We start from the raw sequence: 12,095 nt of genomic DNA on the forward strand, positions 1-12,095 counted from the left end.
CCCATATATACTCTCAAAGTTTAACATTTAAATTCGGGACATTTAATATGTATGTATTAAATTAACATTTATTTATTGAAAAAAAAAAAAAACAAACAAACTTTATGTGTTTTTTCACATAATCCGCAGCTATCTGCTGCACGCAAGCTACAGTCTCGGATGTACATACATACCATATTTTGCTTCGAAATTTGTAATTTTTGTGAAAAGGATTTTTTTTTTTAATGAAAGCGTTTCATTTTCTTTTAGAGAAAAAAATATGGCAACGGCCACATTCTTCATTCAGGTGTTCTTTTTTATTATGAGAATGCTAATAAATATCCCTACATTGACAAAATATCTGTAGGAGAGGACGATTATAAAACGGATTTTGTTTATCAATTTGTAAAAAATAAATTTTTTTACCAATGGGATAATCGTAACACATCTTGTTTTGATAACATAATTGGACCACCTGAGAAATATACAAATTATGACAATTCTTGTCAGCCGTTTGATGAGGTATGTTACTGACTACAATTATAACACATTGTATAACCTATCTATTTAATCACATTCTACCTTTCCACTACTTTATTCTGTAATATTTAACACCGCAATTTGTAACTTTTAAGTTAACTGATATATTTTAATTGTAGACTGCTTATGAATCAAGATCAGACGAAGTAGAACTGAACTTAATTGATTGCCAATTTTTGAATTGGATTGGCAAATACAATATGAATACAAATTTTATTAGTATGTAAAATTTGCATTAATAGATAAGATTTTGTCAAAAGTATAGTTCTCTTTTTAAAAAGATTGTATTTTCTATTTTGCAGATATTGAGTTTCATGAAGCTGTATATCCTATTAAACTCTGCATGCACGTAATAGATAATTCTGATAACTTAGTTCGAATTTGGGTTAAAAATTATGATAATCAGTGGTTTATGTTATGGCACAAAAGTGATGGATCTTGTCTCCAACGAGATTTAACCCTATTTTTACTGCCTTTACGATTGTGTAAATTTAAAACTGTAATGCTGAGATTAGAATTTCAAAATAGCATTTTAAGTTTTAATTGCACAAAACTAGCTGCTGTAATGCTTATCGGTACATCAGAATTAATACTTCCTAAAAGACCCAATCAAGATTTAGCTTATCTATTGAAATATATCAAGAATTCCAGTAGATGGATTCCAGGGGAAATTCCTTATTTAGATATTGGATACGAGGATATATATTATCTTCAAAAGGAATTTCGTAAATATTTCATTATTTCTAAAAGGTATAATCACTTAAATAACTTTAAATAAGACTACTTTAAATAATAAATTCAATATTTCTTTATTCTCTTAAAGATAAAAATTAATTTACTCAAATGTTGCTTGCAGAAATACAGAGTTTTCATAAATGTGAACATGAATATAAGCATGTATCTCAATCTCCTAAACAAGAATATAATGGTTGCTCTTTGTTAAAAGATGAATCGAAATGTAAAAAGTTTAAAGAAAATATTCAGTTCTCTTCAGATGAATCCAAGAAGCTATCACATTCCAATTTTTCTATGTTTCCAGTAAAGTATTTTAAGAAATTTATTTATCACAATAATATTTACTGTTAATATTATCTCATGTATTGTACTAACATTATTTTATTTTTGCAGAATGAAATAATATTAGAAATATTTAAAAAATTAGATTTACAGTCATTACGTTGTATGAGTCAGGTCAATAAACACTTGAATATTTTATCATGGGACCCTATGTTTTACAAAAACTTGAACATGAGAGATACACACTTTACGTGTTGGAATTCTGATATAGCTACTAAATTCCGTTATTATGCTCCCAGATGCGAATACTTGTCACAATTGGATCTGTCATTTTGTTTATTTCTTGTTTCGGAATTTATTGATTTTCTTGATACATGTGGCAGACATTAACACACCTGAAACTAAATTACTGTCGTTCTATCAATGACTTAGCTATACGTAAAATTTCAGAGATATCTAAAAATTTGAAACGTATATATGTATGTAAATATAATTGTTAAAATTATAGATAAGATGTATATGATTAATTTATATGTATTTTTTATATTAGAATTGGATCTAAATTACTGTGGAGAAGATATAACCAGTGAAGGAGTTTCGTATCTCGAAAGACTCGAATTTTTGGAACGTTTACATCTTCAAGAGATAGATTATATAGAAATTTATACTCTTTGTAATATACTGAGGAATAATCGACAGATGCGTGACTTGAACATAGCAGGCGTACTAATAGGTACGCCTACAGTGGATGTAGTTGCAATAGAGTTGAAAAATTCATGTCCAAATTTGGAAAGCATAAATTTCGAAGGAGAAAACTCTATTACGTGGCAAGGTATTGATGCTCTTGCTGAGTGTAAAAATTTACAGGAATTGAATATTGGAGGGTACGTGACTTTTTTTAATACATATTACCATATTTTCATTGAAAATTCGATCTGTTTGCCTGTCTTACATGCATTTTGAAACAGCTATATTTTTTTATTTGCGAATGAAGGACTGTAATAATCATAACTCGTTTACAACAGGTGTGTAAGCTACAATTGGAGTAGTGATAGTTTCCATAGATTGTTATCTTCTTGTCAACACTTGGAAAATATCAACTTAGGAAATTTTCAGGGAATCACCGATCGTGATTTGACAACACTGATGCTGTGCAAAAACTTAAAATACTTAGATTTGTCAAACATACTTGTACCATCTGACATATGTTCCGAGATTTTATTGAAGTGTTCGAAACTGGAAAAGATTGATCTTTACTGTACTGGTATTAAGAAAAGTTTGATTGATCAATGGAACGAAGAATATCAGCATATATTAATTATCCATGATAATGTAGTTTAAAAATTATGATTCATCACAAATGTGCTAATTATTTAGAATATGGATCTTATCACAAATTTTGATATATACTTATTCAATTTTAATATGAAACGACAGAATCTGACAGAGAAAGAACGCTTAGTCTCGCAAAGCAAATTGTTAATACTGAAATATACCCAATAAATAAAGATTAATTGAAATTAATAGAAATAAATTTATTTCGATATTTTCGAATTTGAGCTTCAGATTTTTTGAGTCCATTTGAATTAAAAAGAATATGTGGGACATGTCGGGTTAATCACGTCATATGTTCTATTTTAAGGTCTAATTAGATAATTCAAGTATATAGCACCATTAACCAGATTGGTTGGTCATGGGTCGTCGGGTGTCAGACAATGAGAGTCGATCTACTCTAATCAATGCCAATCAGCTCCGATAGGCTTTTTCACACATTGTTTAGTCGTGTCCGCATTGAACTCATAGAACTTATAGTATAATTATATATTATTATAGTATAATTGAATAATGTATCAATCAAATATTTATGTTAAAAATTGCAAATTTTTATCTAAGTTGATAACGTCATCGCTTTTCAATTATCTCTGGGCCCATTTGATGGTTACGAAAATTTACCCATGGCCTGCAATCTTTTTGTAATACCTCATCGCTGATACCAAATTTTAAATATATAAAATTGATAGAGAAATATTCTACTCGTTATACAAGTTATCAAATTTAAAATTTAACTCGAATTTAAAAGTTGAAACTTCAACAGTGCCTAGGAGAACTAAAAAACAATGGTTTCCTAAGTCATTTTACAATCACATTTCATTTCTATCAAAAATAATACAGATGGACAAAACTATATTTACAAAAAAATAATTATTAACAATATCAATTAAAGAAATTATATGTGGACCCAGTGTAAATAAATAAAAAATTTTTGTTCATTATTTTCTTTGAAACAAAATAAGAATAAGCAAATGTTTAAGATTTTTTCTTATCAATCTCCTATGTACTCTCAAAGTTTAACATTTAAATTCGAGACATTTTATATATGCGTCAAATTAACATTATTTAATGAAAAAAAAAAGAAACTTATATTATACAATTTATATATGATTTTCCACATAATCCGCAGCCATCTGCCGCACGCGAGCTACAGCCTCAGATGTACCGTATTTTTCTTCGAAATTTATAAATTTTGTGAAGAGGGTTTTTATTTTTCTCGGTGGAAGCGTCTGGACGCATGCTCGTTCCAATACTTTTCTGTAAATGAACAAATGCACATGAAATTGATTATATAATTAACTTGAAACTCAAGCCTACAAGTAAGTATATTCTGATATATAACATTTAAATGATATATTAATGATATATAGAAGGTTTTCGATAACAAGTAGGAGAAAATTTAAGAATGATTCTAAACGATAAAATAAAACGAAAATCAAGAATAATAAAATTAAGATTAAGAAACTTTGTTTTTTAATTGTAAATATTCCCATGCTTTAGGAAACTTCAATCGTAATTTCGTTCTTACTGATTTTATTTTATCTAGAATCACTTCTTAAATTTTTTTCTACCTGCTGCCAAATAATCTATTTATTGTTGCATAATATATTTAAATTGGTCATTTGAGAGAAAAATAACACAAGTCAATTTTTGTCGACATCGAGATATTAGAGGAGTCTGAATCAGAGGAAATAGATATTTCCTTTGAAAATACCATTACATTACAACTTTCAATAACACATTAAAAACTCCTTTGTAAGTCTGCAAAACTACCATTCATATGAGAAATATTATAAATTGGTGACTGTGTTTTTTCTTATGTTATACTCTTTAATACACTCAATAATAAATCACTTTATCATGGAAATTTAAAGTTGTGAATTTGCTTTTTTTATGAATTCTGATTTCTTTCAATTGTAAGTTAAATATCCTTCTTAAGATATTTAACTTTCAAGTTAAAAGACAACTTGTTCTTTTGTAACATCCTTAAAAGGAATTTTTCATTTAAATTTTCCTAATTTATAAACTCCATTTTATATGTATCAAAATGTTTATTTCATTAAGAAACAATATAACGTAAACATTTTTAAAATTAAATTTCTTTATAGAAATATGTTTCAAAATAGAAAAAAGTTTTTAAAGGGATGTTTTTCTCTTAACACCAATTAATGAACGAGATAAGGTATTTTTTTTAGAGTTTTTAATATGTAGCACTGCAGTTGTAAAAACCATTTTCTTAATTATCTAAAATGTTTTCACTTTTATTATTTTTCAAATAACCGATTTATTTGTAATAAAACTGTGAATTTATTATTACCTGGCTAAATCAATGTTTTTGGATTTTATCAAGCAATCCACATAACACGACCAAACGTCGACGCGTTTTGGATAAGAACTCAGAATGTTCTCGAACAATGTTTGTGCGCGTTCCTGGTCGCCTAGTTTATTCTCCAAATTCGCAAATCTTACTAGCAGGTTTATATCTGCAAATGTATAGTTTTAAACTATAGTATAGAATTATGGTAATAAAATAAGAAAAAAACATTACAATTTCTATATCTCTGAGACCAATCGGTTGCTCAACATAAAACTTTTCTGTGATTAATCTCATCATAAGCTATCTTTTGGCATAAAATTTGTTTTTAAAATCGAAGGCTTAAAAATAGGCCTAAAATAGGAAAAATCCACTCTTTTTGCAGATTCTTTGTTCATTTACAGAATAACTAAGGCATTGCAATACAACTTTACATAAAACATCTTAAATACTTAAAATATTTACGTAAAAAATTTAGATCTTTGTTATTATTTCATAATTTACAAATATTTCCATTGAATCACATTTCTGTCTTATTGATATAATTTTTGATCTATGTTTTAAATCGTCGTCAATTTTCTTTTATTATTTTAAATGCAATGTAAAACAATCTATAATTTTTTTCATTATCTTGGAAATATATATCTCTAATCATTTTTTAAAAAATGTGAAAATTAAAAATTAGTATTATACAGCAATTTAATGTTATCTTAGGTGAATAAATTTCTTTCTTGACTATTTTTTAATTCCTTAACTTTTTCTCTCTTTCCCTAATAGCTAACAACCTTGAAAGAGCGATGAGTGTGTGTATGTGTACTTACGCTGAGACGCGGGCAAGGATTGCAATGCCCGTTGCATGATCTGTCGTGATTTTTCCTTCATGCCGATTTTCAGCAAAGCAGTACCACAGTCTATCCACGTCTGAGGATGCTGTTTGAACTTGCCTATCACGGTACTGATCAATTTCTCGAGCTCATTCTTTCTACCGGCGTCCGCCTGTACAGTCAGCATGTGCATATACACCTTATACGCGTCATTCGTCCTCACGGCTTCTTGGAAAACGTCATTCGGGGATTCGGCGGTGCCGTATCTGGATTCCAGATTAAGCCACGCGTTCCATATGTTTAGCCGTTCATTCTCCTCTCTGAAATTGATTGTTTTGATGGCTCGTCTCGCAACAGCTCGTGCCTTGTCGATCTCTGTGGCCTGCAGATGATACGCCATGTAACGCAGCCACACTAGCGAGCTGTCGGGACTCGATAAAACCAATCTATCGAATTGATCGATCGAATTGGGTGTCTGATTACTCGCTAGAGCTTCCTCTCGTTGGCGAATTTCGCGTTCCTTCTGTCGTTCTTGCTCCCGCCGTTCAGCCGCACTCAGCTTCTTCTTCTTCCGTTTGGGCTCCTCTTCAGGCTCCTCGTTGTCGCTAGACGTTTCAATATTAGTAGAAACGGTCAATTTTGCTTTACTGTCCCAAGAAAATCCACATTCTGGAACGCGCAATCGGTTCGTTGACTCATTTGCCTCCATTTCACTTTCATCTGATTCGGAACTCTCATCTATATCTTTTATTCTACTGTCCTCTTTGATTTTGCTTTTATTTTTCTTCTCATTTGCTTTATCTCTTGGAGCTGCCTTCGACACTTCCTTCGGTACTTCTTTTGGTGGATTTATATCTTTTATTCTACTGTCCTCTTTGATTTCGCATTTACTCTTCTCCTCATTTGCTTTATCTCTTGAAGCTTCCTTCGACACTTCCTTCGGTACTTTTGGTGGATTTATAAGATCAACTTCGTGTAGTTTAGACTTCTTCTTCTTCTTCGATTGTTTATTCATGATAGAAGACGGCTCCTTTATGATTTTGTTTTTTGGAGTTTCAAATGCAGATTTTAGCATACAAATAGGAACGATATAACGCGCGCGCGGGAGGTGGGTGGGTGGGGGTGGGAATGGGGTGGACCTCCCTTAGCATAGAAAGTTGCAAACTCATGTGGAGGAAGCAGTACATCTGTAGACCTCGGGTGTTTACGATAACTAAAGCCCGTATCAGACTAGGCATTGAAGATTGAGATTGAAGATTAAAGATTGAAATTTGACCAATCAAAACAAGGAAATTTTAACTTCTTTTATTTTGATTGGCCAAAGCTCAATCTTTAATCTTCAATCTTCAATTTTCAATGCGTAGTCTGATACGGGCTTAATCGGATCTCGGATTGGATTGAACAATGGTACTCAACGTAGGTATAGAAAATTTCCCTAGGCTAATCGGATTGACGATTGCTGTCTCAAATGTAATCCGATTGATGACGAAAGCGTGGAGACCGAGAAGCATGCTTGAAAAGTAAGTCTCTTTATTTTTTTAAATAATAACACAAAAAATCAAAGATAAAGTTAAAAAGAATGATTTGAATTTAGATTTATTGTAATTTTTTTTGTCTAAACACTGGATTTCGTTTAAATTTCTGTTTGTAAAAATTAATTAATCTATTCTAAAGTTTGTGGTTATATCGGAAACAAATCAAAATTAATAAAAAATTATTAATTATTAGGTACATATTAAAGCATATAATATTTCAAGTATATCATATAAAATTCCTGTTTATTATAAACTTAGTAAAAATAACTTTGAAATTATTTAACTACATTATACATTAATCAATATTAATTTATATGTTAAAAATCAATAATGTCTCTGAAAACGTTTTTTTTATTCTTTTCCAGATCGTAAATAAACTTCAACTCCAAGAATAAATAAAAATTACTGGAAAATGGATTGACATGAAAAAGGCATTATTGAACAATATCAATTTGTGCTAACTTAAAATTTGTAAAATCTGCTATTCTTTGTTAGTTGTTCATTAGAGAGTAATAATATAAGAACGGAATATACATAAATAAAATTAATATAATTGTATGCATATATGATGCGTATATTATTACTCTCTAATAAACAACTAATAAAGAAAAGTAGATTTTACAAATTTTAAGTTAGCACAAATTGATATTGTTCAATAATGCCCTCTTCATATAAATACATTTTCCAGTAATTTTTATTTATTCATGGAATTGAAGTTTATTTACAATCTGGAAAAGAATAAAAAAAACATTTTTAGAAACATTATTGATTTTTAACATATAAATTAATATTGATTAATGTGTAATGTAGTTGAATTCAAAGTTATTTTTACTAAGTTTATAATAAACAGGAATTTTATATGATGTGCTTAAAATATTATATGCTTTAATTTGTACCTAACAATTAATAATTGTTTTATTAATTTTGATTTGTTTCCGATATAACCACAAACTTTAGGATAGATTAATTAATTTTTACAAACAGAAATTTAAACGAAATTTAGTGTTTAGACAAAAAATATTACAATAAATCTAAATTCAAATCATTCTTTTTAACTTTATCTTTGATTTTTTGTGTGATTATTTAAAAAAATAAAAAGACTTTTCAAGACTTTCAAAAGACTTTCTGCTTCTGCGTCTCCACGCTTTCGTCATCAATCGGATCACATTTGAGACAGAGATCGTCAATCCGACTAGCCTAGGGAAATTTTTTATACTTACGTTGAGTACTATTATTCAATTCAATCCGAGATCCGATTATCGTAAACACCCTTCGTTTCAAGATTTCTATTTGTACGTGGGATGTGTCTATTAATTTAATTAATTTATTTTATAAAATAAATTGTTTTAATGCCTTAATTAAAAATTTACATTGCATAAAAACTAATAAATTCTTTAATCTAATACAGTGTTGACATTTTATTAAACATTTTTATAATATATTTTATAATTAATAGGGGGGAGTGGATAAAATATACATTATTGCATAATCAAGTATAGTAAACGTGGGAGTGATGTAATTATTAATAAAAAAACATTTCAAATTTCATACATATTTCTATCACAGCGCATGCTCAATTCGTTACAATACACCGATGACATGTATCCTAACCTGCACAATCGTCAACTTTCGCTTGATATCTCGGTTCGCGGGGCAGAGCGACACTTTTTATTGCCAGATTCGTTCGTTTCGAGTGAAAACGCGTCGAATGAGACTAGTTTCATAATAATCGGACGTGAAGTACCTAAACTGAATAATTACCTTAATTTACAAATTATTTTACCTTAATTAAAAATAAATTATACTAAAATATACAAATTTTATCAACACCACATGCAAGCACGCACGGCACGCATGCACATGGTATAAAGCATAAAACATATAAATACATAAAGGTTGGTATAATAGCCGTAACCGTTAACTTAAGCCGGTGCCGTAAAAGTTGGAAGATAGGAAACCTGTACTAATCAGATTTGTTGATAATATATCTTATATACATTTATATACATCTTATACACTGACATTCATGTTTCAGGATTTGAAAAAAATATTAACAGCAAAACTAGATAAGTTGACGCAGTCTACAATGAAAGATGTCGATGAAAAAATGTGGGGTGCGCACGATTGGACACCGCATGATTGGACACCACCACTCATGGCGGCCTATGCCTAGAGTTTTTCCACTGGTCAAGCGCTGTGAGTGGTGGTGTCCAATCGTGCTGTGTCCAAAAGGGTGTCACCCTGAAAATGTTAATGAACAGGTATGACGTAAAATGTTTGCAATACAAATTTTAGGTACATATATTTCAAAATTTTCATCAAAATGTTGTTATAGTTAACATGATGTTACTTAATTATTTCTTTTATGCTTCTTATAAGTAATTAAATTATAGTTAATGTTTTTTGTATTACAATCTTTTGGTTTATTGGTAGATTCTTTAAATGAAAGTTATTTGATTTATTCTGTAATACTTTTGTGCTTTGGATACTGAGCTTTGTTTGTATTAACTTCCAATTACGATGTTTTTATGACATCTCTTATTCTAAATTTGTAAAATTTTCTTAATTAAAAAATCTATTCTGTATATAATAAAAATCTATTCTATAAATAATTTTTTAAATATTTTTTATTTCTTAATAAAGAAACAAATGGTATTAATGTTACAAATACAAATAAAATGTATGTACCTAAATAAATGTGTACCTAAATAAGTATTTGAATAAATATCTATTAATTAATATTGTCAGCAATAACATAGAACTTTATAATTTTATAAAAAAGCAAAATTAACTTCATTTTTTGTTTTATTTTTTATTTCTGAAAAGTGTATTTCTGAAAACTCAATGTTCTTTTCATTATTTTTTGTTTTATAATTGTTTTAGTTTTTTTGATAGGTACACGTTTTTGATTTCAGGAAGTCATTTTATTTTACTTTCTTGTCTTGTTTTAGTTTCATGTATTTTTTCTCTCGTCTTCTTTTTTATTACTTTGTTTTTAATTGTAATTAATGTATTGACCTTAATCTGTTCAATTTTTTAAAAATTTATGATAACTTTTACATTAAAATCATACAAAATTGAGTATCAAAAATGTATAATATTTTGCTATCAATATTTCAATTGTATAAATATTTTGTATAATTTGAATTAGAAATTGATTGCAGCAATCTCAGTTTATAAATTCCAACAAGGAGACAGAGTATATTAATGTACGACGCAAAGTTGACAGAGCAAAATTGAGTGGTTCGGATTGCTGGGAATGTGAAAGGTAATATTAAAATATTATTATACAAAATATATATACACGTAAAGAAAATATTTCTATATAAATAAATATTAATTTTTCTGATTCTGTATGTGATTTTTTAGTATTACAAGAATTTGTCGCTGTCAAAAGACGAACTGCAGAAGAGAAAAAATAAATGCTCACAACATCGACGAAAGTACAAAAGGCCAATAACACCAGAAGGTATATTTATAATGTGTTTCTCATCATTTTTTTGATCATATCTGTGACATGTAAAATACAATATAATCTTTTTACTGAAAAGAATTTCTGAATCCCGAATTTCCTGACACACAGTCGTTGGAATCAGTTGGAAAATGTATAGAACCAGTACTAGAAAAGGGTTGCAGTAATTCGAAGGTATTGTATACATTTTAAATATATTACAAATAAATCATTGAAACTTACATTATAACAGTATTTAACGTTATAACGATAACTACAATGCATTTTTTGCATGTTCAGATAAATAATATTATCTGAAATAAGCACGAAAGCAAAAATGTAGTTTTCAATATTTATAATTTATTACGAAAATTATTATTATGTTTAACTGAAATTATGTAACCCTTTTAGATTTTTCAACCTGAAGAATGCTTCATATTCAATCTCAATCATTCAGAGGTTTGTTTAATTTCTGCTATTAGATCTTAGAACTAATAAATTAATAAATGTATTATAATTTTAATATGTACGTATTTGTGTAGAGCAATCAATCGGGAGGATGCAATAATGAAAAGGAGGTACGTTGATTGGTATTTAATTCTTTGATAATTAAAGTAAATATTAAAAACTGAAATTTATTCTGTTTTATGTGACTTTTAGATTACAAATGAAGAACACGACCCATTACAAGTGAGTGATTCGAGGATATATTAATAATTTCTTTGTGCATTATTGTGCATTATTGAATAAAAATTCATATCATATTGTACTTTGTTAGACTTCTACATGTGAAACAACCACCGATGTAGTCAATGATGTAGACAACCATCTTTCAGAGGTATGTAATTTCAATGCTTTAATATCAATTTTCTAAGTACTTATTCTATTATGTGTTCTATCAGTGCACGCAAAAGATCTCAAAAGTCGCTTATACATTACGATCTTTTTGTGCAAAGATAAAAAAGTGTTGAAAAGCGTTTTTTAAGATTTAGAGCCAAAAAATTATTTTTTATTATAGTTAAATTCTATATTAAGTTTAATCGAAATGTACCCCGTGTGATGTTTCTTAATTTTTGAATGCAAAGAAGTAAATTCTACAGTGG

At 28.7% G+C, this 12,095-nt stretch overlaps 4 protein-coding genes and 1 long non-coding RNA gene across 7 annotated transcripts; 4 read left to right on the forward strand and 1 right to left on the reverse strand.

The window, feature by feature from the left end:
- The first annotated feature begins 255 nt into the window (after window positions 1–255).
- Window positions 256–3,060, forward strand: LOC105208231. Its single transcript, XM_039447013.1, has 4 exons — window positions 256–501; window positions 639–738; window positions 822–1,269; window positions 2,087–3,060. Exons 2-4 carry the CDS (start codon window positions 720–722, stop codon window positions 2,124–2,126), a joined length of 507 nt encoding a protein of 168 aa, XP_039302947.1. The 5' UTR covers window positions 256–501; window positions 639–719; the 3' UTR covers window positions 2,127–3,060.
- On the forward strand, window positions 1,328–3,060 carry LOC120357173. Its single transcript, XM_039447011.1, has 2 exons — window positions 1,328–1,557; window positions 1,648–3,060. Exons 1-2 carry the CDS (start codon window positions 1,363–1,365, stop codon window positions 1,924–1,926), a joined length of 474 nt encoding a protein of 157 aa, XP_039302945.1. The 5' UTR covers window positions 1,328–1,362; the 3' UTR covers window positions 1,927–3,060.
- LOC105208232 (F-box protein At3g58530) lies at window positions 2,236–2,877 on the forward strand. The gene is made up of 2 exons (XM_026138108.2): window positions 2,236–2,420; window positions 2,562–2,877. The coding sequence occupies exons 1-2, from the start codon at window positions 2,236–2,238 to the stop codon at window positions 2,875–2,877; spliced, it is 501 nt and encodes a 166-aa protein (XP_025993893.2).
- Window positions 2,601–7,243, reverse strand: LOC105208233 (protein RRP5 homolog). The gene is made up of 3 exons (XM_011178032.3): window positions 6,004–7,243; window positions 5,186–5,351; window positions 2,601–4,125 (listed from the first exon to the last, which is right to left on the reverse strand). Exons 1-3 carry the CDS (start codon window positions 7,079–7,081, stop codon window positions 3,969–3,971), a joined length of 1,401 nt encoding a protein of 466 aa, XP_011176334.3. The 5' UTR covers window positions 7,082–7,243; the 3' UTR covers window positions 2,601–3,968.
- A 1,542-nt stretch (window positions 7,244–8,785) lies between these two features.
- LOC113004532 lies at window positions 8,786–11,830 on the forward strand. Of its 3 annotated transcripts, none has more exons than XR_003269093.2 (8): window positions 8,786–9,436; window positions 9,577–9,802; window positions 10,706–10,809; window positions 10,911–11,010; window positions 11,093–11,187; window positions 11,535–11,570; window positions 11,653–11,682; window positions 11,771–11,830. It is a non-coding gene; the product is annotated as an uncharacterized LOC113004532 (long non-coding RNA). The 3 variants fall into 3 exon arrangements; XR_005574355.1 differs by adding an exon at window positions 11,404–11,451 and having other exon boundaries at window positions 8,790–9,802; XR_005574354.1 differs by having other exon boundaries at window positions 8,792–9,802.
- Window positions 11,831–12,095: the final 265 nt, after the last annotated feature.

Source organism: Solenopsis invicta, chromosome 3 (genome assembly GCF_016802725.1).
Source record: "Solenopsis invicta isolate M01_SB chromosome 3, UNIL_Sinv_3.0, whole genome shotgun sequence".
Classification (NCBI taxonomy): Eukaryota; Metazoa; Arthropoda; class Insecta; order Hymenoptera; family Formicidae; genus Solenopsis; species Solenopsis invicta.